Source organism: Gymnoscopelus microlampas (genome assembly GCF_963454915.1).
Source record: "Gymnoscopelus microlampas genome assembly, chromosome: 20".
In the NCBI taxonomy this organism is placed as follows: domain Eukaryota; kingdom Metazoa; phylum Chordata; class Actinopteri; order Myctophiformes; family Myctophidae; genus Gymnoscopelus; species Gymnoscopelus microlampas.
Window position 1 is genome coordinate 47,619,016 of NC_139957.1, and position 27,975 is coordinate 47,646,990.

The 27,975-nt window shown below is 40.5% G+C and overlaps 2 protein-coding genes across 4 annotated transcripts in view; both read right to left on the reverse strand.

The window, feature by feature from the left end:
* adck1 (aarF domain containing kinase 1) overlaps positions 1 to 12,076 on the reverse strand; it is a 109,665-nt gene extending 97,589 nt beyond the window's left edge. For both annotated transcript variants that reach the window (XM_084045374.1, XM_084045373.1), the window contains exons 1-3: positions 11,995 to 12,076; positions 10,369 to 10,500; positions 5,145 to 5,228 (exon numbers count right to left, since the gene is read on the reverse strand). In XM_084045374.1, the coding sequence (XP_083901500.1) occupies positions 5,145 to 5,228; positions 10,369 to 10,491 (207 nt within the window). In that variant the 5' untranslated portion in view covers positions 10,492 to 10,500; positions 11,995 to 12,076. The remainder of the gene's footprint in view (positions 1 to 5,144; positions 5,229 to 10,368; positions 10,501 to 11,994) is intronic.
* Positions 12,077 to 19,406: 7,330 nt separating this feature from the next.
* The window catches only part of LOC311035709 (uncharacterized protein), a 31,056-nt gene continuing 22,487 nt past the window's right edge, over positions 19,407 to 27,975 (reverse strand). For both annotated transcript variants that reach the window (XM_084044083.1, XM_084044084.1), the window contains exons 11-15: positions 27,863 to 27,959; positions 25,892 to 26,035; positions 23,703 to 23,912; positions 23,400 to 23,573; positions 19,407 to 21,397 (exon numbers count right to left, since the gene is read on the reverse strand). In XM_084044083.1, the coding sequence (XP_083900209.1) occupies positions 21,090 to 21,397; positions 23,400 to 23,573; positions 23,703 to 23,912; positions 25,892 to 26,035; positions 27,863 to 27,959 (933 nt within the window). In that variant the 3' untranslated portion in view covers positions 19,407 to 21,089. The remainder of the gene's footprint in view (positions 21,398 to 23,399; positions 23,574 to 23,702; positions 23,913 to 25,891; positions 26,036 to 27,862; positions 27,960 to 27,975) is intronic.

Genomic DNA, 27,975 nt, shown 5'->3' on the forward strand with positions numbered 1-27,975 from the left:
GGGGGTCCGGGACCCTTAGAGGGTCCTCAGAGTTACTACAGGGGGGGCCGTCAAATCTTTACATGAACCAATGGCATCCCTATTCTGAGGGGAAAATAGCAAATCTACAATGTGATCGGCTATTCTGGGCAAAGAGGTTTGGTGTAGTTTACTGGATGGAGGGTTTAAATGGTTAAATGTCTGAAAATACACATTAACATGAATCCAACATATGAATAGATAAAGATCACATGTAAACAAACAAACAAACAAACAAGAACATAAATTGACACAACATGATAACAGTGTCTGTCAAACAAGTCTATGAAACTATCTATGATAAGTTCAATATGCAACACAATGTCATACACTATGTAGTGGGGGGGTCCCTGCTTCATCTGTCTCTCAGCTGAGGGGTCCTTGACCTGCAGAACCTTTTAGACCCCTGGCCCTGGCCCTGTTCTACACAGTAAATACACACTGAGCTCGAGACATGAGATGCAGTGCCACAACATCACCACCAGAGGGTGTCAGTACACTGTGTCCTCACAGCTGAGGCTTGCCAGCAGTGATCAACAGGTCTGTTCTGTGAACACATGTTTCTGACACAATGTTTGACCTGTCTCTTTACTCCTAATGTTTTCTATAGAGAGGTCTTTAAATACTACTAAAAACATTTCACATGACTAAAATATGCCCGTATGTCTTCATTCAACCGCTGGTTATCAAGGTGGTGTCCAGATAATAACGTGGGCTTTATTAATCATTGAGACCTGAAGTCGATTCTACATGTGTCCTAAATCTCAACAGTTTTCTGAAAAACGTATGTTTCTATATCAGTGGTGCTCAATCTTTTTCACCCCCAAAATGATATGTATTTGACCGCGGACCCCCATCAAAATATGTTCCAGGGACCCCCCCAGAAGCAAAGATTTGAGTTAAAAATGTTCGCTTTAAAAATATATATATTCAAAGATTTGCACACATTTTCACAAATTTTCAAAAATAGCAGATCTACAAGCTCGTATGAGCTTGTAGATCTGCTATTTTTGAATAGCCAAAGTGTAAAATAATGCTTTTTTAGCTCAAATCTAAAAATGACACAGTTCCAGGTCTAAATGGGTTAATCATTGGCAAACTTTGGAGGGGAAAACCGGTCTGATGGGGAGAGACTGCATACATCCAACCTGGGATGGTGCAGCGCTCATCTCTAGAAATATAGACGAGTTTATCAATAAACTATGACCACCCAGAGCTGGGACCAGGAAGCAGAGTTGCAGTCCTACACGCTTCTCTGTGCTTCCACCACAGCAGCCACCTACACTACAAATTAGAACATTTGAAACTACTCGACCCCCTAGGCCAGTGGTTCTCAAACGTTTTCATGTCAAGGACCCCCAAAATGATATGTGTTTGCCGTGGACCCCCATCGGAAATATTTTGTTCCAGGGACCCCCCAGAAGCAGGGGTCGCGCTAGGATTTTAATCTGCCGGTCCCAATGTCCGGAAGGATTCAAATTTACCGGACATCTGACAAAAATAACGCTCATAATTATTTGTATGCATTAATGACAAGCAGGTGCGTAAATACAGCCTAACACTTAGGCCTACAGCATTATATTTTGGATTGAGCTATTAGAACATGAACCATCATAATATACACATTTTATATAGCAGGGTCATCTTACACAAATACATTAATTACCTACATTACCATTTGCGCATGACCGCTGCGTGCGTAATGGTTTCTCAATAATCAATTGCGTTTGTATGCATTTTCTAATCAAAGGGCACTCCTCCTCCAATCCTTCATAACATGGCTCAGCTGACCTGTTAGGGCAATACATTATAGACCACTACTCACTCACAGGAGGTTATAATGTATAGTTAGACAGTGGATGCCGTCCGTGCGTCTAGTTGGGACAGCCGTGGGAAAGTTGATGAGTTGTGAGAACCTTGTGGTCTCCTCATAGAGCTATTCAGTTCAAAGTGGTAACGTTTTAACGTGTCCACCTCATAGAGTTAAAAATAGGTCCACGATTATGATTAACGTCATGTTTCAGCTCGATGCCATAGTTGCAGTAGCCTATAGCTGTTGTGAAGAGTATTTACGCATCTGTGTTAGATTTCATCTTCAACCTGCACTGTTGTTTAAACTGTAGGGCAACTTGCCAACTTTACTCACAAGTGCCCTTGTATTAGCCTAGTATCTGTGACATATTCTAACTCGTAATGATACAACTTGTGTGTGACTGGCTGTTAAATACACAACTTTATATAATGTAACTTGTAACCGGACCGCGGTGTCTCTGTCTGTCTGCCGAGACCGCAGTCTGTACGCAGCAGCAACAACTAGCTCTCTTTTTCCTGTTGTAGGCTACCTTCACAATAAAGTGTCTCCCATTTACCGCCCAATGCAGCACATTTTACACTGGTTATTAGTAACAGGAAATAGGTGTAACCTAACAGCGTGTGACAAACTCTTTTCTTTCTACCTCTCTCTCTCTCCCAGAAACACACGCACACTGTTAAGAGAGAGAGAGAGAAAGAGCGAGTGAGCGAGAGAGCGAGAGAGAGAGAGAGAGCGAGCTTGCAAAGCAGAGGATGTGCCTAATTTTGCGGTGATAATGAATGAACAGCCGTGTCATTATCAACCGGTCAGGATGTCCGGAGAGATTTAATTTTTCCGGTCTTTGTCATAAAAAAACAGTCAAAACTGGCAATTACGCGACCTCTGCCCAGAAGCAAAGATTTGAGTTACAAATGTTCGCGTAAAAAAAAAATATATATATATATATATATATATATTCAAAGGTTTGCACAAGTGTTCATGTGGCACCGAGTGCCGCGCTATGAGCTTGTAGATCTGCTATTTTTGAATAGCCAAAGTATGAAAGGTTAAAGTGGTTAAAGTTATTGTGATGCTGTATTAACACATTTTGCTGGGGACCCCCTGGAGCCCCCCCAAGGACCCCTGGGGGTCCCCGGACCCCACTTTGAGAACCAATGCCCTAGGCATATGAAACCAAGGGTTCGAGGAGCTGTGCATAAAAACTTGGCACAGATCAAAATTAATACAGTAGTGCCACAAAACAAAATGATTAAATGTGGACTCCTGAACATTAGATCTCTACGCTATAAAGGTGTATTGGTAAATTAAATCACATCAGACAACCATCTTGATCTACTTTGTCTTACCGAAACATGGCTGGGTGAGCAAGAATACGTCTGTCTAAATACAGCCACCCCACCAAGTCACACAAATGCTCATATTCCTCGAGACACCGGCCAGAATTGGAGGTGGAGTTGCAGCCATATTCAACTCAAGCGTAATAGTCAGCCCCAGACCCAGGCTGACTTACAAAACGTTTGAAAGTCTGGTTCTCACTCTTTCACACCCAAGCTGGAAATCATTACAGCCTTTATTATTTGTTACAGTGTACCTCCTGGGGCCTACACTGAATTTCTATCTGAATTCTCAAGAGTTTCTATCACGCCTAGTCCTAGACTCTGATAGAATCATTTTGGCTGCCGACATGAATATCCATGTGGATGTAGTAACCGATAGCCTCAGTAAAGTGTTTATTACGTTAATCGGTTTCTCTCAGTGTGTCGATAAACCTACTCACAAGTTCAACCATACCCTCGACCTTGTTTTGGTCTATGGTATTGAAATTGAACATCTCATAGTCTTCCCATATTACATTACAGTCATTTAGCAGACGCTTTTATCCAAAGCGACTTACAATAAGTGCATTCAACATAGGTAGGGAACGAAACTACTAATCATCAGAAGTCTGAAGTGCATTTCCTGTAAAAACAAGCAACCAAGAGTATACCTAGCGCTAAGGTAAAAGTGCAATATATCAGCACCTACTGTCTTAAACACATGAGATAAAATAGCCAAATCAAATGAGCACGAGCTAATACAAAAATGTATCGACTAAGCAAGATCCAATACAGCAATACAACAATAGTTCCTACAACTAGTTAACAACAAGTAGGCCATATAATGAGAACCTTTCCGACCACTATTTAATAACTTTTGATTTTACATGAATTGATTACTCACCATTGGACAAAAATGTCTTTGGTAGAAATCTATCCGATAGTGCTGTGGGCAAATTTAAGGAAGCAATACCATCAGCCATCAAGTATATATAGAGACAGAACCGTGTTCTGGAAGACGACAGCTGGTCAGTGACAGTGTTCATTGTGACAGCAACTTTTGATTTAGTTTAGTCTGGGTCTTTTAAATAAAATGTCACTTAGTTTTAGTCATATTATAGTCATCTGAAAAGTTTCAGTCTAGTTTTAGTCGAATAAATCCACAGCTGATTTTGTCGACAAAGATGTATTTTGGCAGCCCTCTCTCTATGCCCCACTTTGATATCCAATGGGCTTTATGGCCTCCAGTACGCATCTGGCTGACTCATCTTCAACAGGAGTTGGATGGGATGGCCTAGCGTGTTTAATGAGTAAATAAAGCCAATGTCCGCAATATTCCACTGTGGGGCGAAAAAATAGGAGCTGCATTTTTCGCTCCACGAAACTTTGTCGTTGATGTGAAAGCTTGCATTGACTTTATACGTTTTTTTTTTAAAGAATGATTTGCATGAGAAAATGGTCCCCGCTGTGTAAGGACCAAGGGGCAAGTCTTAGATATTTACGATGAGGCCGACAAAAAACCTGCGGTGTCAGAAAGAATTTATTTTAACGCAAGTGAATGGGTTTTTTGACAAACTTTAGACTAGATTTTCTTACGGTAATAAAAATTGTCATAAATTCTATATGCTTCCAGTCGCTAGTTTAAAGTCTCCTTTCAATCATCAGGATATGTGTTTTGCTAAATTATGGTCCTATTTATTTTAAAATTGACGATAAAGTAGGCTATTCTCTAGGAGGGGCGGGATGATTTGATTGACAAGCTACACAACCAATAGCATTCATTCCCCGCCCCCCGCTCTTGATTGACAAGCTACCCAACCAATAATGGTCTGGTCTCATTCTGACGCGTATTGAAAGATGGCGGACCTACAGTCTTGGCACAATCGGCTTCCTTTTCGGTCTGTAGAAAGCAGCGGAGTGGCTTTGTCCATCTCATTTATACAGTCTATGGTAAGGACCTTTATGGTGAGGGTTAGGGTTAAGGTGAACAGTCCTACCTTGGACCTGAGGCTCCAGTACTCGTCTGTTCCATGCTCCACGTGTTTGAAGGCAGTGAGGTAGTCGTAGCTGATAGCAGCCGTCTGGTGAACACAAAACAATGAAGACAGTGAGGTACGTCTAGTGAACACAAAACAATGAATGAATAATTATACGTGTTTGGCCGCGGACCCCCATCTCAAAATAAGTTGTTACAGGGACCCCCAGAATAAAAGATTTGTATTAAAAAAAATCCAAATTATTGAAAATGTTCCAAACATTGTTAATAGCAGTTAATTGTAATTAATTGTGAATAGCAGATAGATCTGCTATGTTTAAATAGCCAAAGTATAAAATAATAGTTAAAGTGATTACAATTATTGTGACGCTATGTGAGGTACTTTTGCTGGGGACCCCCGTGTACCCCCTCAAGGACCCCTGGGGGTCCCCGGACCCTACTTTGAGAACCAAAGCCCTAAATGTCTATGGGGATACAATCCAACCAGTTTGGACTGGTAGATCTAATGTGTGTCTGTCTCCTCATCTCCACATAGAGCTACAACCAGACCTACAGTCTGAACTCACCTCAGACCAGCAACGCAGACTGATTATTAAGCCTTACATGTCTTAATACATTATAATATTAATTAATGTATTACATACATTAATTAAGCCTTAATACATTATAATATTAATTAATGTATTACATACATTAATTAAGCCTTAATACATTATAATATTAATGAATGTATTACATACATTAATTAAGCCTTAATACATTATAATATTAATGAATGTATTACATACACTAATTAAGCCTTAATACATTATAATATTAATTAATGTATTACATACATTATTAAGCCTTTATACATTATAATATTAATTAATGTATTACATACATTAATTAAGCCTTAATACATTATAATATTAATGAATGTATTACATACATTAATTAAGCCTTATTATACAACAGGTAGTTCCGACCAAGCAATCTGATAGGTTGAAATAGCTTTCTAGCCGTGCTTCAAACCAGCATCATAGCACGGGCCTAATCACATTAATAAATCACTCCGCACTGCAGTCCAGTCCGCACCTGATTAGACCATATATGGCACAGCTGTGCTGTGAAGTCACGCTGTCCCACGGTAGGAAAACAAACAGACAGTAGCCTGACCCACCGCCGCCACCGGAGAACAAACAGCTATGCAAAATGAACTATGTTGTTAATTTGGTGGATTTACGGTTGATCAATGGTTAGAAGGTTATAAATATCCTCCTGTGTAAAGTAAAAATTACTCCCATTTCGTTAACAGCCGATCTACAAGTTCACAACGCGTCGCCATCGCGACGCGTTGTCAGCTTGTAGATCAGTTATTTTGGCCGCGTGACACGGTCGTACGACGGAGCATATAGCCTACTGGAATTCATTCCACTGCGCAAGCATTGATAGCTCAGCTGTGTTGATGAGACGGTGCCTCAAACTCAAAGCGCTGCTACAGGGACTATTTAATGTCTCTCAGTCAAAAACTCTTCTCTTTACAAGGAAACGGACAATAGCGAAACATTTTTACTATTAATTGCCCCACAATATGAATACATTTGGATGTGTTTTGTTGGTAACTGTTGTATAATCGCAATATTACACTCGAGGGTGTGCTTTACCTTACATTATTGGCACTTCAGTGATGCTCGCGGAACTCGGCTTCGCCTCGTTCCTGACCGCATCACTGGCGTGCCAATAATGACGGTAAAGCACCCCCTCTCGTGTAATATTGCTTAAATACATTATAATATTAATGAATGTATTACATACATTAATTAAGCCTTAATACATTATAATATTAATTAATGTATTACATACATTAATTAAGCCTTAATACATTATAATATTAATGAACGTATTACATACATTAATTAAGCCTTAATACATTATAATATTAATTCATGTATTACATAGATTAATTAAGCCTTAATACATTATAATTGCCCACTACAACAATTGTGAATCAAAAACACCTAAAATATTGTATTTATTTTATAAATAATTCATCTTTTACTCAATGCCCGTCACAAGTCGATGATGTCATTTGTCCATGTGTGTGGTCCAGCCCTAGCCTGGTAAACCCTCCCTCTGGAAATATCATTTCCATTTGATTTCAGGAGTGAGTCTGGCATGAACGCCCATTCTGCAATATTGGCTGTGGGCTGGAGTTGGGCGGGAGTAATACCGTTGACTGACAACCCCTTCAGCCAATGTTCCCCTTCAGCCAATTGCAGTGCATTTTTACCACCTCCAGACTATGTGACGCAACGGGACTTTTGAGACGGCCATGCCCAAAATAGGTTGCCTTATTCGGATACATGCGTGTCACTGCCCGCCCCTGCCGGTTCTCTAAATTTGTATTTTTAAATAGGCTCTGTCATGACTAATTGACCACATATATGAAGTTAAACAACTAAATTCTATCCAAACGATATCTTATAAGTAATTTCCGTGCCTCAAAAAAGAAGTTTGAGAGCGTTTTAAAACCGAAAGTAAGAAGTACAGACAGTGCAGAAGAAACAATGGCTGCCGTTCGTGTTTTGTCGGCTGCACTCAGGCTGCACTCGGCTCCATTCGGGCTCACTCAAACTCGCCACCTGATTGGCCAACTTTCGCTGTCAATCACAGAATTATGAGCGACGACGCTGATAGGCTCGTCCATTTGGTGAACGGGCTAGAAACGCCCAGACAAGCCTTCAGGCCAGACTCACTCCTGAAATGAAATGGAAATGAGATTTCCAGAGGGAGGGTTTACCAGGCTAGTCCAGCCCTATGGAATGTACGGAATGCATGTGCTAATAAAAAATATATATTGTTTTGATGCTCATATGAACCTTAGGAAGCATCTTGTTGGCTTTCAGTTATGTTTAGGTTAAAGGGATTCTAGGTAACTTTAAGCCTAAATTTAAAAATATTTATATATATATATATATATATATTAGGGGTGTGCCGATATATCGTCCCGCGATATATCGCGATACGTTTTCGCGACGATATGTATCGTTTTGGGGAGAAAAAAAATCGTTTTTGAAAAAAAAAAAAAAGTTTTTTTTTTTTTTTTTTTTTTTTTTTTTGGAATCATAATAATCAGGCATGCAAACGTCCCCGAAGTGAAAAGAGTGACAACATGTTTTTTTTTCGGGTCAGGTGTCATACTATTTGGATTCAAAACGGCTATTGTAGCTGAAAAGCTACAAGTTTGCATGTCTGAATAATGCAAAAACAGAATTATTTGTTTGCATTTTCTTTTTTTCTACTCGATATATTTTCATAATAAAAAAAGTGCGTATCGTATCGTATCGAAATCGTATCGAAGTTGTGAGTCAAATATCGTATAGTATCGTTTCGTGAAATTAGTGTATCGGCACACCCCTAATATATATATATATATATATATATATATATATATATATATATATAATGATGCTGGGGTGTTTCCTGCATTGAAATACTACTCTGAAATCCGTGTTTTCCCTACCATTTATGTTTTGACATCCGGGTATCCAGGACGTAAATGAAACGCACGCATGTGTGTGTCCGTGCGCGTCCGGCGAGTTGTGAAACCGAATAGAACCAGTGCAGCCGACAAAAATGGAACGGCAGCCATTGTTTTCTCTGCAGTGTTTTACTTTCGGTTTTAACTTTAAAACGCTCTCAAACTTCTTTTTTGAGGCACGGAATTTACTTATAAGATATCGTTTGGATAGAATTTAGTTGTTTAACTTCATATATGTGGTCAATTAATCATGACAGAGCCTATTTAAAAATAAAAACTTAGAGAACCGGCAGGGTCAGACCGGGCGGGCAGTGACACGCATTGTATCCAAATAAAGCAACCTTAATGACATCATCAACTTGCGGGTAAAAGAGTAAACTGTTTCTAAAATAAAGAAAATATTGAAAGTGTTTTTATTTTTTTATTTAGTTATATAGTTATATAGTTATAGAGGGCAATTATAATGTATTGAGGGATATAAGGTGTATTAACCAGGGACCTTATTAGTAAAACCACACAACGCATCAATAGACACACACGGCCGGAAACGGAAGGCCTACAAATTCACGGCCACTTTTGAGATAGCGCTGCTACTCGGGGTCCGTTAGAACGATGAACTGCAGCTCTCAATGCATTCCCTATGAGAGGACATGAGAGTTTAGCCTATTTTTAAAATATTCCTACATTAACTGGAGACGATATTGATTTAAATAAAAATATGTTTCCAAATGTATGGAGTGTCTTTGTCAACATATCTTCTTGTTTTCTTAATAGTTGATGTGTTTCACATTTAATTTGCCACTTTAACGAGTTACCCATAATGTTAACACAGCAGAGGGTAGACGGCAGACAGACAAGTTGTCGCATTTCAGTGACATCACTGTCTTTAGCGCCGAGCGCTGACCAGTGGTGTACCCACTGTAGAGACAGTACAGGCGGTTGCCTGCCCAACTAAGATCTCGCCTCCCCTAAAAAAAATACAAAATAACCGGAAAATGTGTCATTGTGTGCTTAATGTCCTCAAAGTCACGCATCCAACAAGCTTTGAATTGAGCAGATTGGAACTTCTGTTCCAGAGATAATGACCAAAACATATTGAAAACGGACACTTTCGCCAGTTTTCTGGGTATTGAAAACCTCAAGGGATGCGTCCATGACGTATATACCATGCGACCACTTAAACTCTAAATCTCCGATGCTAGCGGTTTTGACATACTGATGGAGTATATTATAGTATATTGTGGGTAGTATATCGAGATAACAGATATGGGACATTAAAAAGGATACATTAAACAAAAGGGACAGTTTATTAGAACACAAAAAAATCGCTACAGCTTCAGTAGTTAACCAGTGAAATGACGGTATTTTACAATGCCTCTCATAGAGATTGCATTGAGAGCTGCAGTTCATTGTTCTAACCCTAACCCCGAGTGTCAAAAGTGGGCGTGAATTTGTAGGCCTTCCGTTTCCGGCCGTGTGTCTCTATATGTGAGACAGACAGACAGACGGACGGACGGACGGACGGACGGACGGACGGACGGACGGACGGACGGACGGACGGACGGACGGACGGACGGACGGACGGACGGACGGACGGACGGACGGACGGACAGACAGACAGACAGACAGACAGACAGACAGACAGACAGACAGACAGACAGACAGACAGACAGACAGACAGACAGACAGACAGGTTACTCACGGCGGCGGCGGCGCGTCCGAAGCGAACCACGCTGAGGTCGTTGAGGTCAAGCTGTCTGTTGTAAACATACAACCCAGACACCGTCACCGTGGCAACAGACACCTTCAGCAACCGCACCGCCATCAGACCATACTAGAGGATAACAGAGAGAGGACAGTCATCAGACCATACTAGAGGATAACAGAGAGAGGACAGTCATCAGACCATACTAGAGGATAACAGAGAGAGGACCGTCATCAGACCATACTAGAGGATAACAGAGAGGACAGCCATCAGACCATACTAGAGGATAACAGAGAGAGGACAATCATCAGACCATACTAGAGGATAACAGAGAGAGGACAATCATCAGACCATACTAGAGGATAACAGAGAGAGGACACTCATCAGACCATACTAGAGGATAACAGAGAGAGGACACTCATCAGACCATACTAGAGGATAACAGAGAGAGGACAGTCATCAGACCATACTAGAGGACAACAGAGAGAGGACAATCATCAGACCATACTAGAGGATAACAGAGAGAGGACAGACATCAGACCATACTAGAACAGGGGTCTTCAATATGTTCAGGCCAGGGACCCCTTAGCTGAGAGAGATGAAGCAGGGACCCCCTCTATTTTGTATAACATTGTGTTGCAGATTAAACAGGGTTTTTTTTTACTTGGTCTGCTCTTTTTTCCCTCTACACCAAACACACCTCTTTAGCCAAAAATAGCAGATCTACAAGCTCTCAACGCCTCGCGGCGCGAGGCGTTGAGAGCTTGTAGATCTGCTATTTTTGGCTAAAGTTCTCCTCAGAAAAGAGATGCTGGGGTTCAAGTGGTTAATGTTAAAAAATATCATGTCACACAAAGATTTGGCAGACCCCCTGTAGTAACTCTGTGGACCCCCTAGGGGTCCCGGACCCCCTGTTGAAGACCCCTGCTCTAGAGCAGTGGTTCTCAAACTTTTTCATGTCAAGGACCCCCAAAATTGACACTTATTATTAGCCTGCGGACCCCCATTTGAAAAGATAAGCCAGATATGACCCCCATAAGAGAAGGTTTTTACGGCTCTAGCAGTGATTCTCAACCATTTTAATTTCGAGGACCCCCCAGTTTAACATGCATTAGGCTAAGGACCCCCCCTTTAATGGCATTTCTATCTCTAGGACCCCAATTCATATTGTAAAATCAATGTTAATCTAACTGAGAGTGTACAAATGGAACCAAATGGACCCGTTAGGGTCCATTTGGTTCCATTTGTACACTCTCAGAGTTACAGACACACATAGCCTAGGGTCCATTTGGTTCCTAACTATCCTCCATTTAGCTGGGGACCCCCTGGAACCCCCTCAGGTACCCCTGGGGGTCCCCGGACCCCACTTTGAGAACCAATGCTCTAGAGGATACCAGAGAGAGGACATTAATATGATGTGATGTTTCTGTAGGATATCCTTCAGAAACACACAAACACATAACGTGGTTAAAGCTGAAGTCTGCAGTTATGCAATAAAAGGTGTTTTGTAACATAACAGGGCAGACAGTGGGGTTAATATGAATAAAACACGGTGTCATACAGTAAATAAACATATAAACTGAACATTAAACATGTTATAAGGTTTTAAAAGTCTTATTTTACATTTAAACGTCCAGCCGCTCGCGCTGCCTGTCATTCACTCACCGCCGGGTTTGTCCTTCTGTGTGTGTGTATGTTCTCCGCGTCGCGCACTGCCTGCTGGGACTTGTAGTCCGTCTCGCGCACATTGAACCGTTGTGTTGTTTTAGAACGGGCTGTTGGTTAATTAAAGGCTTATGTGTGTAGTGTGCGTAGTGTGTGTGTTGATATGAACCAGGACATTGTGTTAAAGTGTTGTCATTGTGTGTGTTGGTGGTTTATAATGAGGCTAAAGATTATATTGAGAACTACAACACCACCGGGTCCGGTGGAGATGACGTCAGCAGCATGCGTCGCACCGATCACGCATGGTAGACAGCGTTGCCACGTCCGCTTATTGTAAGCGAGTTTGGCCTTGATTTTCTGTACTTTCTTAGAGCGGTGGAAAATGCACTGACATTTTTAGCGGTGCCAGCCGCTCTACACCTGACTATGTCCGTCCGTATGTCCGTTTGAGCCCGGATGTCCGTTTGAGCACGGGCTTTAAACAGCTATAACTCCAGTTCGCAGCATGCCAGCAAGTCCAAATTTGGTATGTGGACTTACACCACCAATTGGGACGAGCATTGATTGCTGAAGCCCCGCCCCGCCCTATTATAGCGCGCTCTACACTTCACTATGTCCGTCCGTATGTCCGTTATGTCCGTTTGAGCCCGGATGTCCGTTTGAGCACGGGCTTTAAACAGCTATAACTCCAGTTCGCAGCATGCCAGCAAGTCCAAATTTGGTATGTGGACTTACACCACCAATTCGGACGAGCATTGATTGCTGAAGCCCCGCCCCGCCCTATTATAGCGCCACCAGGAGGCCACTGGCTTTAAACAGCGCTTTACACAGCTATAACTCCAGTTCGCATGCCAGCAAGTCCAAATTTGGTATGTGGACTTACACCACCAATTGGGACGAGCATTGATTGCTGAAGCCCCGCCCCGCCCTATTATAGCGCCACCAGGAGGCCACTGGCTTTAAACAGCGCTTTACACAGCTATAACTCCAGTTCGCAGCATGGCAGCAAGTCCACATTTGGTATGTGGACTTAGACCACCAATAGGGACGAGCATTGATTGCTGAAGCCCCGCCCCGCCCTATTATAGCGCCACCAGGAGGCCACTGGCTTTAAACAGCTATAACTCCAGTTTGCAGCATATGCCGCCAAGTCCAACTAATACCACCAATAGGGACCAACTGTAATTACATAAGCCCCGCCCCCTCTGTCTTCCCATTGGCTGGGCTTTAAACAGCCATAACTCCAGTTCACAGCATGCTACTGAGTACAAATTTGGTACGTGGACTCAGACCACCAATAGGGACCAACTGCAATGTAGTAAGCCCCGCCCCCTCTGTCTTCCTATTGGCTGGGCTTTAAACAGCCATAAGTCCACTTTGCAGCATGCTACCAAATACACATTTACCACGTGAACTTAGACCACCAATAGGGACAAGCTTTAATTGCTGAAGCCCCGCCCCCTCTGTATTGTCATTGGCTGGGCTACAAACAGCCATAACTCCAGTTAGCAGCATGCCACCAAGTCCGAATTTGGTTTGTAGACTTACACCACCACTAGGGACGAGCATTAATTGCTGAAGCCCCGCCCCGCCCTATTATAGCGCCACCAGGAGGCCACTCATCAAAGGCACCGCTTCCTTCACACAGGGTGCGATTTTTTTTACTTGTAAGAGTAGCAATGCCAGAATGTAGAAATACTCTGTTATAAGAGGCCTGTGTTCAAATTGTTACTTGAGTAAAAGTAGTGAGCATGTAGATCTGCTATTTTCAAAAAGCCTGTATAAAATACAGCTGAAGTGGTTAATGTATGTTTTATGAAACAATATTTTGTATCAGCAAAGATAAAAAACTAAAGTTTTCAAATAATTGTAGTGGAGTAAAGGTATAATATTTGCCTCTGAGATGTAGTGGAGTAGAAGTCAAAGTATTGAAAATGGGAAATAGGCCTACTCCAGTAAAGTAAATAGTCCTCAAAAGTGTACTTACAGTACTTGAGTAAATGTACTTGCAGGTTACTTTACACGACTGGTTTCTTATATTACAAATATTGGTGGCTGGGCTTTTCTAATTATTCAGACTTGTTTCCTAATGTTTTTTTTAACCAGTAGGTTCTTAAACATTTCCATGTCATGGACCCCAAGATTAATATGTGTTTAATGTCCGCAGAGACAGACCCCCATCTGACAATGTTGTGCCAGGGATATTATTCAAAAAATATTATAAACATTTTACACTTTAGATGAAATTGTGAGCAAGATCATCTGTGTGTGTGTGTGTGTGTGTGTGTGTGTGTGTGTGTGTGTGTGTGTGTGTGTGTGTGTGTGTGTGTGTGTGTGTGTGTGTGTGTGTGTGTGTGTGTGTGTGTGTGTGTGTGTGTGTGTGTGTGTGTGTGTGTGTGTGTGTGAAACAGTAAAACAAATAAAACAAACAATAAAACAGTGAGCTTAGTACCTAAGTGGTTTGCCCTGAACACACACAGCACCCGTGATATAGTTTTCCACCCTCAGTGGGGGGGAGGGCTAGGTGTACCCAATGTGTCGTGGATTTATACTAGCATGCGCATATCCCATCTACTGAGCATGTTGAATAATGATGACAGGGATGTGAGAGAACTGGCCAGATCTTCCCTGTTCCTTGATTTAAGGAGACGCAATGTCCCTTTAGCCAGGGAGTCAGAGCCCCCCTTCCTAGGGTTCAAGAGGAAACCCAGTGGGAAACTAGACACTCACTCCCCGGGCTTTGGCGTGTCATCGGACTGGCCGGACTTGAACGACCTCTGTGTCCAAACCGGAGTGTCCCTGGAGTGGGTCCGGCCTGATTTGGAGACTGTGAGGGTCTCTGAGGACTTAATAACTGACCCCCTCACCTCTGTGAGAGGTACAGTGACCTACGGTGGACACACTCACCTGCTGACATCTGCAGGTGCTCGGCGGACCTTGCTGGATCTTTTTCAACATCAACAACAACAACACTGGACTGGTCTTACACTTCAGGGAAAACTTGCTTGTCTTCCCTCTGCTGACCACTCTGTTTCCCATTCATTTCTAAGGAAGACTGCTCTCAATGAGGACATTATCACCTTTACAGTAAAAGCCAGGTTACAGATCCTTCCTACCAGACTCAACCTTTCCATCTGGTTTCCCTCCACCCATCATGTACCTCATTGTCTGCATCACACCACAGGGCCTGTTACAGAAACCATGTCACACATTCTGAATGGCTGCTTTGCCTATAAAGGACTTTACATAGCACGCCACGACAGAATAGTTGATCTCATAACTAAGGACATATCTAAACATGTTACACCATCAGTGAGAATGTACAAACATTCCTGTGTCAAACCTTCCATGTTTCAACTCTGTACTGAAAATCCTGAAATCTTTGCACATCTCTCTGCTAATACACCAGATGTTGTTGTTGTCAATGAAGGAAACAGATCAGTTTCCATTCTTGAAATGGCTGCACCTTTGATTCTAGCTTAGAGGAAGCTTTTATGACCAAAGTCATTAAATACCAGCCGCTCCTCCATACCATCACAGAGATAGGTTATAGGTGCAATCTATTTGTGTTTATCTTTGGCAGCCTAGGACATGTACATATGTTGGTTGTAAGAGGCTTCCAACAACTTGGGATGCCAAAAAAAGCAGCTAAACGGCTTGCAAAATTCTGTGGAATCTCTTCTACTATCGGTAGCCACCAAATATGGCGAAGACGCTGTTATTTGTACCCCTAAAAGGTGTGGGAGTATTTGTTCATGATTTGCTGACTGTACATTTTTGACAGCACCTTGTAATATTTGTGTCCTTGTATTGTATCTCTCTTATGTGGACATAAATAAATGATTAAAATGTGTGCGCATGCGTGCGTTCTTTTTTTAGCTTGTTTTCATAGGCGTGGTTGCAGATTTATCTCTGAAAACCTGGCAACACTGCTGGTAGATATGGATGATATTATTATTATTATTATTCTTTTTATTTTTATTTTGTTTTGACATGTTTTCATTTTCCGTTTAGTTTCACTTTATGCTTAAAGCGGGTCTGATAGTTTAGTTTTTTATTTTGTAAAAAGGGCTTTTGTTTGTTTAACTTGTTATTTATTTATTATATTTTGTGTTATTTTTTGTTTCTTTATAAGTATGTGGTTGTCAGGATTTGAGATTCAAATAATGATTTCCTTATAGAAACATAAAAGGAAAATCCACTGTAACTGGAAACCAGTGGTGGAAAAAGTTCTCTCTTGGAATGGATTAAACTCCCACACTGAACCATTTCACAGCCAACACTGCCCTCTGCTGGGCTCAAGTAGTAATAATCTCTGCCACCTGTTATCAAACAAACCTGTTTATAAAAATATATCATTATTCCTTTTTGTCTCCACCAGGCCGAAGGCATGGCGAGAGAGTATGTTTTATTTACAATCATTTACATCATGTGTTTGAGTATCTGTACCTTTGCCTGAGTATTTGTATTTTTGGATACTCGTTACTTTCACACCACTACATTTCAAAGACAAATATTGTTTTTTTTTACTCCACTTTTCTATGAGGGGAAAAGTGCTTTATGAATTATCCACTGAAGCCTTATTTCTCTACTAACTCCTCCCTGTCAGGTGATAAGAAGCTACGTCCTACCGGGAAAACTCCTCCCTGTCAGGTGATAAGAAGCTACTGGATACTTCACTAGAGACTACCTAATAAAATACTGTATTAATACCTGAATACTTCAGCAGAGACTACCTAATAAAATACTGTATTAATACCTGGATACCTAATAAAATACTGGATCACTCGACTGGTCTGCACGTAGTTATCATTTTGCGTTTCGACTTGGGTCTTCATCAGAGTCAAGTGGAAGACGCAAGTCGAAACGTCAGTCATCCCTGCAACATAATAAACACATGCAGGCCAGTCGAGTGCTCCAGTATTTTAAGCCCAGGTGTTACGACCCTTAGTCTAGGGTATAAAAGCCGTAACATAATAACTAAAAGGACACAGAATTTAAAACTGAATATATATTTATTACCAAACAAAAATAGAAAATATGTACAACAACAACAAAATATACAAACTAAGAATCTAAATAACAAACTATAAACAAAACAAACTTAACTAATAGCAAAAGATCAGAAGCAGAGTTGGTCCCAACATGATGGCTACGAAGCACAGTCTTTAAGGACTCTTCCAACAGGCATGAAGACCAGAGTGTTTGGGTTGGTTTGGTGGAGTGAGAGGACAGAGGAATGGAATCTCCGCTGCCGAAGCTGACAGTCCTCTGATCAGCAGAGGTTGAGAGTCATCTTTATAGGATACCGGGTGTGGCTCCCAGCCAATCCACTCTGTGTCACAGGTGTCAGTCCATTTATGATCAAGGTCTCCTCAGTCTCCACCCCTCACCAACTCTCCACCTCAGAAGAAAGGGAAATTCTACAATGCAACATATAATACAAAATACGGCTGGCCGTAACACCCCCCTTCCTAAAGAAAACTTCCCCCCAGAAGTTTTCTCCAGGAGGGGCTAAAATGAGACAAAGTTAGCACAGCCAAATCACAAGTTTAAATTTAAAATGAGGTTAGCCTCCCTCAACCTCTCAATTACATTTGTGTAAGAAATGCTCAAACCGGATCATAATAAACCATCATAGTAACAAAATAAATTCAATTTAGTACGTGGGGGTTTGCCAAATACCCTTTCACATTTATGAATTAATTACTAGAATTTAAGGCAAATTTTGAGCATATTCTCAACATACCAACATGCGACACACGGAGGGGGGGCACAGAAGGGTTTTTCGAGTGGAAAAAGGGGAACGAAGGGAACAGTCGGATACACGACTACTGAGTGGATCAGAATAGGGACACACAGGTTCTCCTGTCATGTGAGCCCTTCCCAGCACACATGACAGGAGCGAACGACCCCCCTTCCTAAAGAAGACTTCACCCCAGAAGTTCTCCAAGAGGGGCCAAAACAAGAGACCTTCAGAATTAGTTAATACAGGTGTACTTTAAAAACCATCAAAGATAATGAAACTAATTCAATTTAGTACGTTGGGGTATTTTGGCATACCCTTTCTCATGTATGAATTAATTTACCGAAATCAAATGCAAACACATGTTGAGAATGAGCATATCCACAACACATATACAGAACAAATGAACACACGAAGGGGAGGAAAATAGGCACATTAGGGTTTTTTCGAGTGGAAAAAGGGGAACGAAGGGACCAGTCAAATAAATGACTACTGAGTGGATCAAAAGGGGACACAAGAAGGTTCTCCTGTCATGTGAGCCCTCCCCAGCACACATGACAGGAGCGAGCGAAGACTGAACAAAAAGGGCCACAGTAAAACAATAACCCATCACACACCGAAAAACTAAATGGAGCTCAAATGTTCATCAGAATGCCATCCTAAGTACACACACAGAGCTCTCCGAAGTTGCCACACAGTGGATGGCCATTCTGATGGGCCGAATACACTACCTAATGTGATGGTGTTTTAACAAATTCCAAGGCGCACATAGCAGCCATGGACAAAGAATTACCACTTTTGTTCATAAATTTGGTTGGCAGATTTTCACAGGACCAAAATATAAGCTTGTGCAGACTTAAGAATAACCACAAATTTAGATTTAGCAAAACGAATACAATTATAATATCAAATACAAATTGACCTCAATTTCTGAACAGGTGACAACAGTATGATTACGGATGTTGGGCTTATGTGGTGGTGCTAGTCTGAGGGGCAGGTATGCCCTGTCGGCTTTAGCCCTAATGTGTACACACATCAGCTCCTTGTTTGGAGCTCCACCTCTCAGAGGTGGAAGGCCAGCCTAGACTCTCTGAGTCCCCCCCAGCATGGATAAGAACCACGTGCTCAACCATGGGGCACAAGAGCATCCCCTCCCTCCCCATGGTCGCTGTGGATTTAGGGAAGACGTGTCAGCCGTCGCCTCCACATCCTCACCTAAACCCACAGGCGCACTCACCGTGGTATATGACTGTCACCAGGATACCCTTTCCAGCAAGCCACTGCAACACAACAATCACCTTACCTCCGTGCCAGCACCTGTTGGGACGGAGATATTTCAGAATTGAGCAAACCAGCAACAGAAGTGCTAATAATGCAATGAATTAACAAATTATTCTAAGGGTGGAAAAAATCTGCACAAACTTAAACAAAGGACACTATACAGTACATCAACCTGCCAACCCAGAACAGACCAAACCCAAACCAAACAAATCAAAACGGAACTAATTTGGCATAAACTCATTTGGCATAACTTTAACAAACTTTTAGACGAGCCCCCAAATTATGTTACGACCCTTAGTCTAGGGTATAAAAGCCGTAACATAATAACTAAAAGGACACAGAATTTAAAACTGAATATATATTTATTACCAAACAAAAATAGAAAATATGTACAACAACAACAAAATATACAAACTAAGAATCTAAATAACAAACTATAAACAAAACAAACTTAACTAATAGCAAAAGATCAGAAGCAGAGTTGGTCCCAACATGATGGCTACGAAGCACAGTCTTTAAGGACTCTTCCAACAGGCATGAAGACCAGAGTGTTTGGGTTGGTTTGGTGGAGTGAGAGGACAGAGGAATGGAATCTCCGCTGCCGAAGCTGACAGTCCTCTGATCAGCAGAGGTTGAGAGTCATCTTTATAGGATACCGGGTGTGGCTCCCAGCCAATCCACTCTGTGTCACAGGTGTCAGTCCATTTATGATCAAGGTCTCCTCAGTCTCCACCCCTCACCAACTCTCCACCTCAGAAGAAAGGGAAATTCTACAATGCAACATATAATACAAAATACGGCTGGCCGTAACACCAGGTATTATCTTGCCCTATTTATTTATGAATCCATGTTGTCTTTTCAGAGAAACATAATTTATTTCCCCCTTTTTTCTGATGCTGATTGTTGAAGGAAAAAAAAGACAAATAAAGCAATCTTGACATGTATCCACTAATCACAATCTAGACAGCTCTAATAAACATTCATCACACTTTTACTATTACTTGATATCATTAATTCACATCAACCCACAACATTACAAGATAAACCAATCAAAGCTTTATAAACCAACAGTACTATTTAAACCATTTAAAACATTATAAACCAACAGTGGTATTTAAACCATTTAAAGATGTATAAACCAACAGTAGTATTTAAACCATTTAAAACATTATAAACCAACAGTACTATTTAAACCATTTAAACCTTTATAAACCAACAGTAGTATTTAAACCATTTAAACCTTTATAAACTAACAGTAGCCTACTATTAAAACCATTTAAAGCTTTATAAATCAACAGCAGTATTTTGAAATAGATTCTTTACCACACAGGCATCCAGTGTAAGGATGTAAGAACTGCAGTGACATGCTCCACTTCCAGGTAAAGAAACACAAAGTAAATCATATAAGATACAAATAAACACATTAAGAATCCAACAACAGCATCAGATCACTGGATCGTATCATTTACTGTTTAAAAAACTGAAGAATAAAAGATCTACAAAAACAAAACAAACTCCCTGAGTTTCATGGTGTCAAACAGAGTGATGATCTGTGTTCCTGATTCTAAGAGTGTAGGGCAGTGGTTCTCAAAGTGGGGTCCAGGGACCCTCGGGGGGGTCCCTGAGGGGGTTCCAAATGGACCCTTATGGGAGTAACTCTGAGGACTCCCCTGAGCAAGCAGGCAGGCTCTATTGGCTCAGTTAAAATAAAATAAAATAGTAATCTGCACTTGTGCAGGAAACCATGGTTCAAATCCCTGATAAGACATTAAGGTTACATTATAGTAGCTTTTACAATATTCTCATGTTACATATCATTCAAATGCTTTACTTCACTGTGGATCTGTTCCCATTTCTGTGTTCTTACAGGCTTATAACAGTGTTGTCTGTCTATCTCCCATGGTCTATTGACACTTATCTGTTCTCCCCTCATCCCTGAAAATAGTTGTATAAGTGTGATAGCTCTGGAAACATTGTTTCCACACGGTTAGCATGTCCGGCTAGTCCGTAGGGTTAGCATGTCAGGCTAATCGGAAGGTGACAGCTGTAGGTTTTGATCCAGCCGATGAATCGTAATAATCATTAATGAACTGGCCTTGTTTCCCTTTTTCAACACCATGTCAATAACGTGCCGTGCTTTGTTTTGTGTGGGATGTTTCTCATTGGCTGTATCCAATTCTTCACGAGTGATGACCCTCTTATGCAGAAGTTCATCCAGCAGCTCATTCAGGATGGAGTCTGAGATTCTTTGAACAAACTCCTTCCTCACAGACAGCAGCTTGTCCTCTGCTCCTTCGACCATCTGGGTCAGATGTTGCTGAGTTGCAGAAGCACCTTGAAGGGGATTTGTTTTATCATTAGTGGTGTAATTATATAATAACCAAGATAAAAGTTAAATGATACTTTGGCAGAGGTTTGGGTAGTCACATCGTCATGATGGAACTAGTCCAACTGGTGATTAGAATTGATTGATCATCCGAAATATTCGTATTTCTTTTTATTGTGAACCAGTTCTCAAAGTCACTCTTTTGTCAATAAACAAAAAATGCAAACAAAGCTGATTCTGATAATATAGAACATCACAAAATGCAAGACGGCATTCAAGCATATGTTTGTCTTCAAAACAAACTTGTAAGGCTATTTCTTGGCCTCAATTACAAAACCCATCTAACCCATGCCCATTTTGCTAGGATTGGATGGCTTAGGGTTGAGGACAGAGTACAGCAACTTGCTATGGGCCTGGTCTTCAAGATACACCACAACATTGGGATCCCCCTGTATTTGTCAAAATACTTCCAAAATGTTAATCAAGTCCATGATCATAACACCAGAGGCAGCTCCACAAACCATGTTCAACCCAGATTTGGCACAACAAAGGGAATGAACTCGTTCTCATGCTATTCATCTAAAATGTGGAATGCCCTACCAAAAGGAGTAAAGGAGTGTAAAACCCTACTCAATTTCAAAAATGCCCTAAAGATACACCTTCAGGAGGCTGCAATTCAAAAATGCCCCCTGTCCAAGTCCTAACCTACCGCATGTCCTAACCTAACCTACCCCCTCCCCCCCTCTCTCTTTCTTCTTTTGTACATATTTTTCACTCTTCATACCAGTAACCTGTAAACTGATTGTATGACATTCTGAATAGTAGTGTGTATATCTGTCTGTCTCTTATATGTCATCATGATTTGTGTACATGGGGATCTCATCTTAAACAAGCTAAGTGCTTAACTGAGCTATCCAGTTTAATAGACCTTGTATTGCGAATTTGTACTTCCATGTACTGTTATGTACTGTCATGTACTGTTCTCATGTCTTACTAAATAAAGTACATCAATCAATCAATCAATCAATCAATCAATCAATCAATCAATCAAACAACATTTTGTTTAAGGATTTCTGAACCTGTTTTGTTTGCCTTTGCTTATGTGCTCAACAAGTGACTTTGAGAGCTGTTTTACCATTCAATATAATTAATGAGGAGATTGTGGATGATACATTTTGAATCAACGGAGCAACAGAGTACAATGTATTGTCAACTGGACTAGTTCCACCATGACAAGGTAAGTACACAACCCAAACCTCCACCAAAGTATCAATGTACTTTAATGTTTCAGCCTATAGTCTTCATCAGAACTCTGATGAAGACTATAGGCTGAAACATTAGCTTGTTTGTTGACATGGCTAGAATAAATTGGTGAAATAATCAGTGTGTTTGCTATCTTTTAACTTTGGGTGTTCAACATTGGAATTATATGAATTTGGGTTAGCGTCACAAACTAAATAATGTGAAGGTGTCATATTTCAAATATGTAACTGTATAGCAGACTAAAACGGTTTGTGTGATCATTCACACCCAATGACCTTCATAGTATGGCAATGTGTTAGCCTGGCATGGCCAGACTAATATCACTGTGTAGATATTAGTCTGGATTTTGTCTGGAACCTGCATTTCCAAGGGGCGGATTTAAATAATGCCTCTGGTGATAAACCCGCCCCACATTTGCATACTGGGCCCTGATTGGTGCCCCACAACTATAGGGGGCAGCGAATTCCAATCACAACTATGCGGGGCCAGACACAATCTTCTGAAGGCAATATATACATATATTTTTTGTTTCATTGGCAGATTCGTCTGGTTTCCAGGCTAGCAATCTCTATGTATTCATAAACACTCCTTAGTTTACAGCAAGTTAAAACATACTGTGTAAAGTGTATTTTAAGATTATTATTTCTTTTAATTTAAAGTAATGACAAAACTGAATGCATCCTCAGAATTATTAAAAGTTGTATCATGATCACACAATGTTTGAAAGAGTAACATGGTTTCACTCACGTTTCTGGTCTGCCTCTGTCTGTCTCTGGCCTAACTTTTCCATCTCACACTGCATTTTCTGCATTTGATCTGTGAGCTTGTTTGTTAGGTCCTGCAGGTCCTGGATCACTTTCTGTTGTTGTAGTTGTTCTTTGATGGTGGCTTTTTGTGTCACATCCTGGGCCAGTGATGTCACTTTAATAGAACATATACAGTAGATATAACATAAGTACGTACATTTAGATGAATCACAGACATTTTAACATCGTCAAATAATCATATCATTTCTTCTTCTTGTCTCTTGATCTTTTGTGTTACACTCACGTTTCTTTTCTGCCTCTGTCTGTCTCTGGCGTATCTTCACCAGTTCTCTCTGGCTCTCTTCAAACTGAGCTGCGAGATTCTTCACTCGGCCGACGAGGACTGGATGCTGGTTTCTCAGCTCCTGCTGGTCCTGATCCAGTTGATGCTGCCGTCTCTTGCAGTCCTCAATCTCTTTGGTGTTTCTTAGTGTGTCCAGGGACAGTGATGTGCCTTTTATAGAACATATAGAACATACAGTATATGTTAGTTTAAATTAACCACATACGTTTTAATATCCTCAATGAATCATATCTTTTCTCATATCTCTTTCAGTTGCGTTCACTAATATTGTTGTCTTGAATGAAATAGAAATCTTGTGTTTTAATTATTATTGAATCTTGTTCCAACACTTTTGTCTTACAAATTCAATTAATTTATTTCACTGATGACATAATCTGCTGAATTAACTATTCATGTGTATTATAAGACAATGTTCTACTGACAATGTTCAACCACTATCACTTGTTATGAACAACCTGATCATCAGGAGGATATTATGTGGAATTAACCTACAATTACAATGTATTGTTGGTGTTCCTGTGCTCTCATAGTATCGTTAAGATGGCTATTTTAAAACACTATATTTGCACTTTATTCTATCAGCCTAGAGTTGAATAGGCCTAATCTGAAAATCGGCTTGTTTAAGGCAGGGAAGGTGATACAAAACAATGATACTTTATCATTCAGGTGTCACCTTTCAATTATATAACTATATAGACTCACACTGTGTGAACATTCACACCCAATTGTTCATTGTCATGGTCATCTATCTTTATGTGTTCATACACATACTGTACAACAGTCTTAGTTTACACCAAGTGGAATTATTGTCAACTAGAAAAAGTGCTCCTCGGAGCACAGGTCTCCGCCAGGTCAGGTAGGTTATTGTGGCCTCCTGGTGGCGCTATAATAGGCCAATGTTTAAAGGGTGCCATTTATTCTTAGGCCTTGCACAGCAATCGGACACTGCGTTCATGATTTGAGGCATTTTGTGCAAAAAAAAAGTGTTGCTAAATTAGACCTGCTGGTGGCGCTATAACAGGCCAATGTTAAAAGGGTGGCATTAGTTCCCAACATAGTGTGAATGTGCGTGCGTTTGACCGCAATTGGACGGTGCGTTCATGATTTGCGGAATTTTGTTCAAAACAAGCCACTACTGCAACACAACAACAACACTACTGCCAATGAGGATGGAATATGAAAAATCAAACACATCTGTCTTGATCACATGACTATAGAGATCATGTGTACCGATTTGCGTGAGATTTGGATAAAATCGGAAGGAGTAATATAAAAAAATGTGTTTTACATAAGTCGGCCTCCTGGTGGCGCTATAAAAGGCAGATGTGAAAAATGCAGGGCAAAGGTTTTTCCTTGACCTCTAGGGAGTGCGCATACAAAGTTTTACACAGATCGATGCAGTTATAGGTAAAAACATGAATTGGCCTGTTATAGCGCCACCATGAGGCTGATTTGAAAATGTTCAAGTGGCATTTATTCCTCGGCCTAGTGGAAATATGCGTGCAACATTTCACGGAAATTACATGCTGTGTTCATGATTTGAAGCATTTTGTTGAAAACGGAGCACTCCTGCTAACTTTGGAAGCCATTTTGAGCCAATCAGGATGGAATATGAAAAATCTGAATGACTCGTTTTGTGTAATGACTATAGAGATACTGTGTACCGATTTGCGAGACTTTTGGACAAAATATGTAGGAGTACTGTCAAAAAATATGTTTTGCACAAATCGGCCACCTGGTGGCGCTATAAAAGGCCCATGTGAAGAATTTGGGCCAGAAGTTCTGAATTGGCATCCAGGGAGTGTGTGTGCACAGTTTCGCTGCGATCAAGACAACGGTGGCGGAGATTAGCTGGTCACAGACGGACACACACACACACGGACGGACGGACGGACGGACGGACAAACGGACGGAGGGTAAAACATACTCTCTCGCCATGCCTTTTGGACAATAAAACACATATACTGTAAACACACAAAGCGTATGTTTTATTTTATTTTATTTTATTTTCTATTGTATCTCATTTTATTTCACATAATTCAAAGTAAAGGCATCAAACTGAATATATAATCAGAATGAATAGATAACATCATGATAACAACGTTTTAAAGGCTAACATCATGACTCACGTTTCATGCCTGCCTCTGTCTGTCTCAGGTTGATCTTCTCATGCACTTCACTCTGCATTTTCTGCATTTGGTCCTGAACGTCCTGGTTCACTTTCTGCTGGCTCTTCTTCTTCTCTTTGATGACATCCAGGGACAGTGATGTGTCTTTTATAGAACAAATAGATAGAACATATATGTACGTTTAGATGAAACAGGCATTTTAATATCCTCAATTAATCATGTCTTTTTCATATTTATTTCAATTGTATTCACTGTAATATTGTACTCTTGTACACATATTTTATAACTCTCTAAATATTTGTTTTAATTATTGACTCTAGTTCTTCTGTCTGACAAGTCAATTGAGGGTCAAAATCAGCTGAATTAAATATGAATGTGTATTATAACGTCATTCTCCTGACAATGTTCAACCACAAACAGTTTCATTAAACAAACAACTTCATTAATCTGATGTTCAATATCATTTTTTAATGAATAAACCAAGTTAAATAAGCACACTCACACTGTGTGAACATTCACTCCCAATGACTTGTATCGTAATCTTCATATTTTCATATAAACTCAACAGTCTTAATTTACACAAAATGGAATTATCTTCAATAGAACCAGTATAAGCTTTTGGTTTTAAACATAATTTAAAGAAAAAAACTGAACGCATCATCAGAATTATCATCATCATCATGATCAACCAATTTTTTCAAAGAGTAACATGTTTCACTCATGTTTGGGGCTTTTATTTAGGATAAAATATTTGGTTTTATTTATTATTTGAAAAATATATATATATTTTATGAAAAATCACAACAGGGTTTTATTTTTGAAAAGTATGTCTGGTGATTTTCTTAAGCTACGACCAATCGGAAAAGAGGGCAGAGCTAAGTAACTACAATGAAGGACAAGGACTCTCAACCAAATCAAGTGACCCCACTCGCAAGTACCGCCCAAGGAAATGACGTTGACAAAATCTCGACATTCTCGTCATTGGCAGGCTTAGCTTAGCAAAATATGACAAGAAATCGTGTTGTTCGCAGTCAAAGAGTTACAGCACGACAAGCTTCATTTTGTTGTGATCGCCTTAGCAAAATATGACGAGAAATGGCTGACTTCCTACAACGTTTTGTGTACGTTTATGCCCTCAAAACTGCGATTCATTTGTTTTACAAAGAAACACTATCATTTGAATAGGGCTTCACACATGGCCACTCAGATAATGAATGACCATGTGTGTTTTGAAGCCTTTATCAGCTGCAATACAAAAATGACCTGTTCTGTTAAGGGGCGCTGTTGAGGGGCCTTTCAGTGATGGCATTTATTTGAGGTTTTTGCTACATGGAAAACCTCATCTCAACAGTCAACAGTGTCTGTGGAATGGTTTCAGTGGATGGGAAGTAACTAAGTACATTTACTCTAGTGCTGTACTTACTATTTTGAGGTACTTTTACTTTACTGGCGTATTTCCAATGTTCAATACTTTTACTTCTACTCCACTACATCTCAGAGGCAAATATTGTACGCAACAATTATTTAAAATCTTTAGTTACAAGTTACTTTTATAATGTTAAATTATTAATACAAAACTTACATTAACCACCTCAGTCCTATATGTACTGTAATGTAAAAAAAAAAGCAGATGTACAAGCTCACAACGCAATACATCATGCCGCGTTGTGAGCTTGTATGTCTGCTCTAGGTGTTCTTATTTATTGTTCCGTGCTCAGATCCGGTCTAAAGCCTGCCTACTGCAGTATATCCTGTAATTTCCACACACACACATACATGCAAACACAGAGACTGTTTCCGCTCTATCCACTCTAGAGGGGAACAACATCTACCAGACAACTGAGATTAGCAACAAGCACTATAGTCACTTTGGACGTTGTTTTCTTTCTTAGTTTCAGTATTAAGAACTAACTAACTGCTTCTCAGTGATGCTGACCACAACAACACAGTTGTAAATATTGTGAGTCTTACCCGTCTCTTCTCCTGATGCCTCCAGTTCTTTGACAAAGTTGGAAGGGAAAAGCCCTGACTTGCCATTCAAGCTGCCAAACCACCAGCCAGCTTCATCCTGAAGGTACAAGACA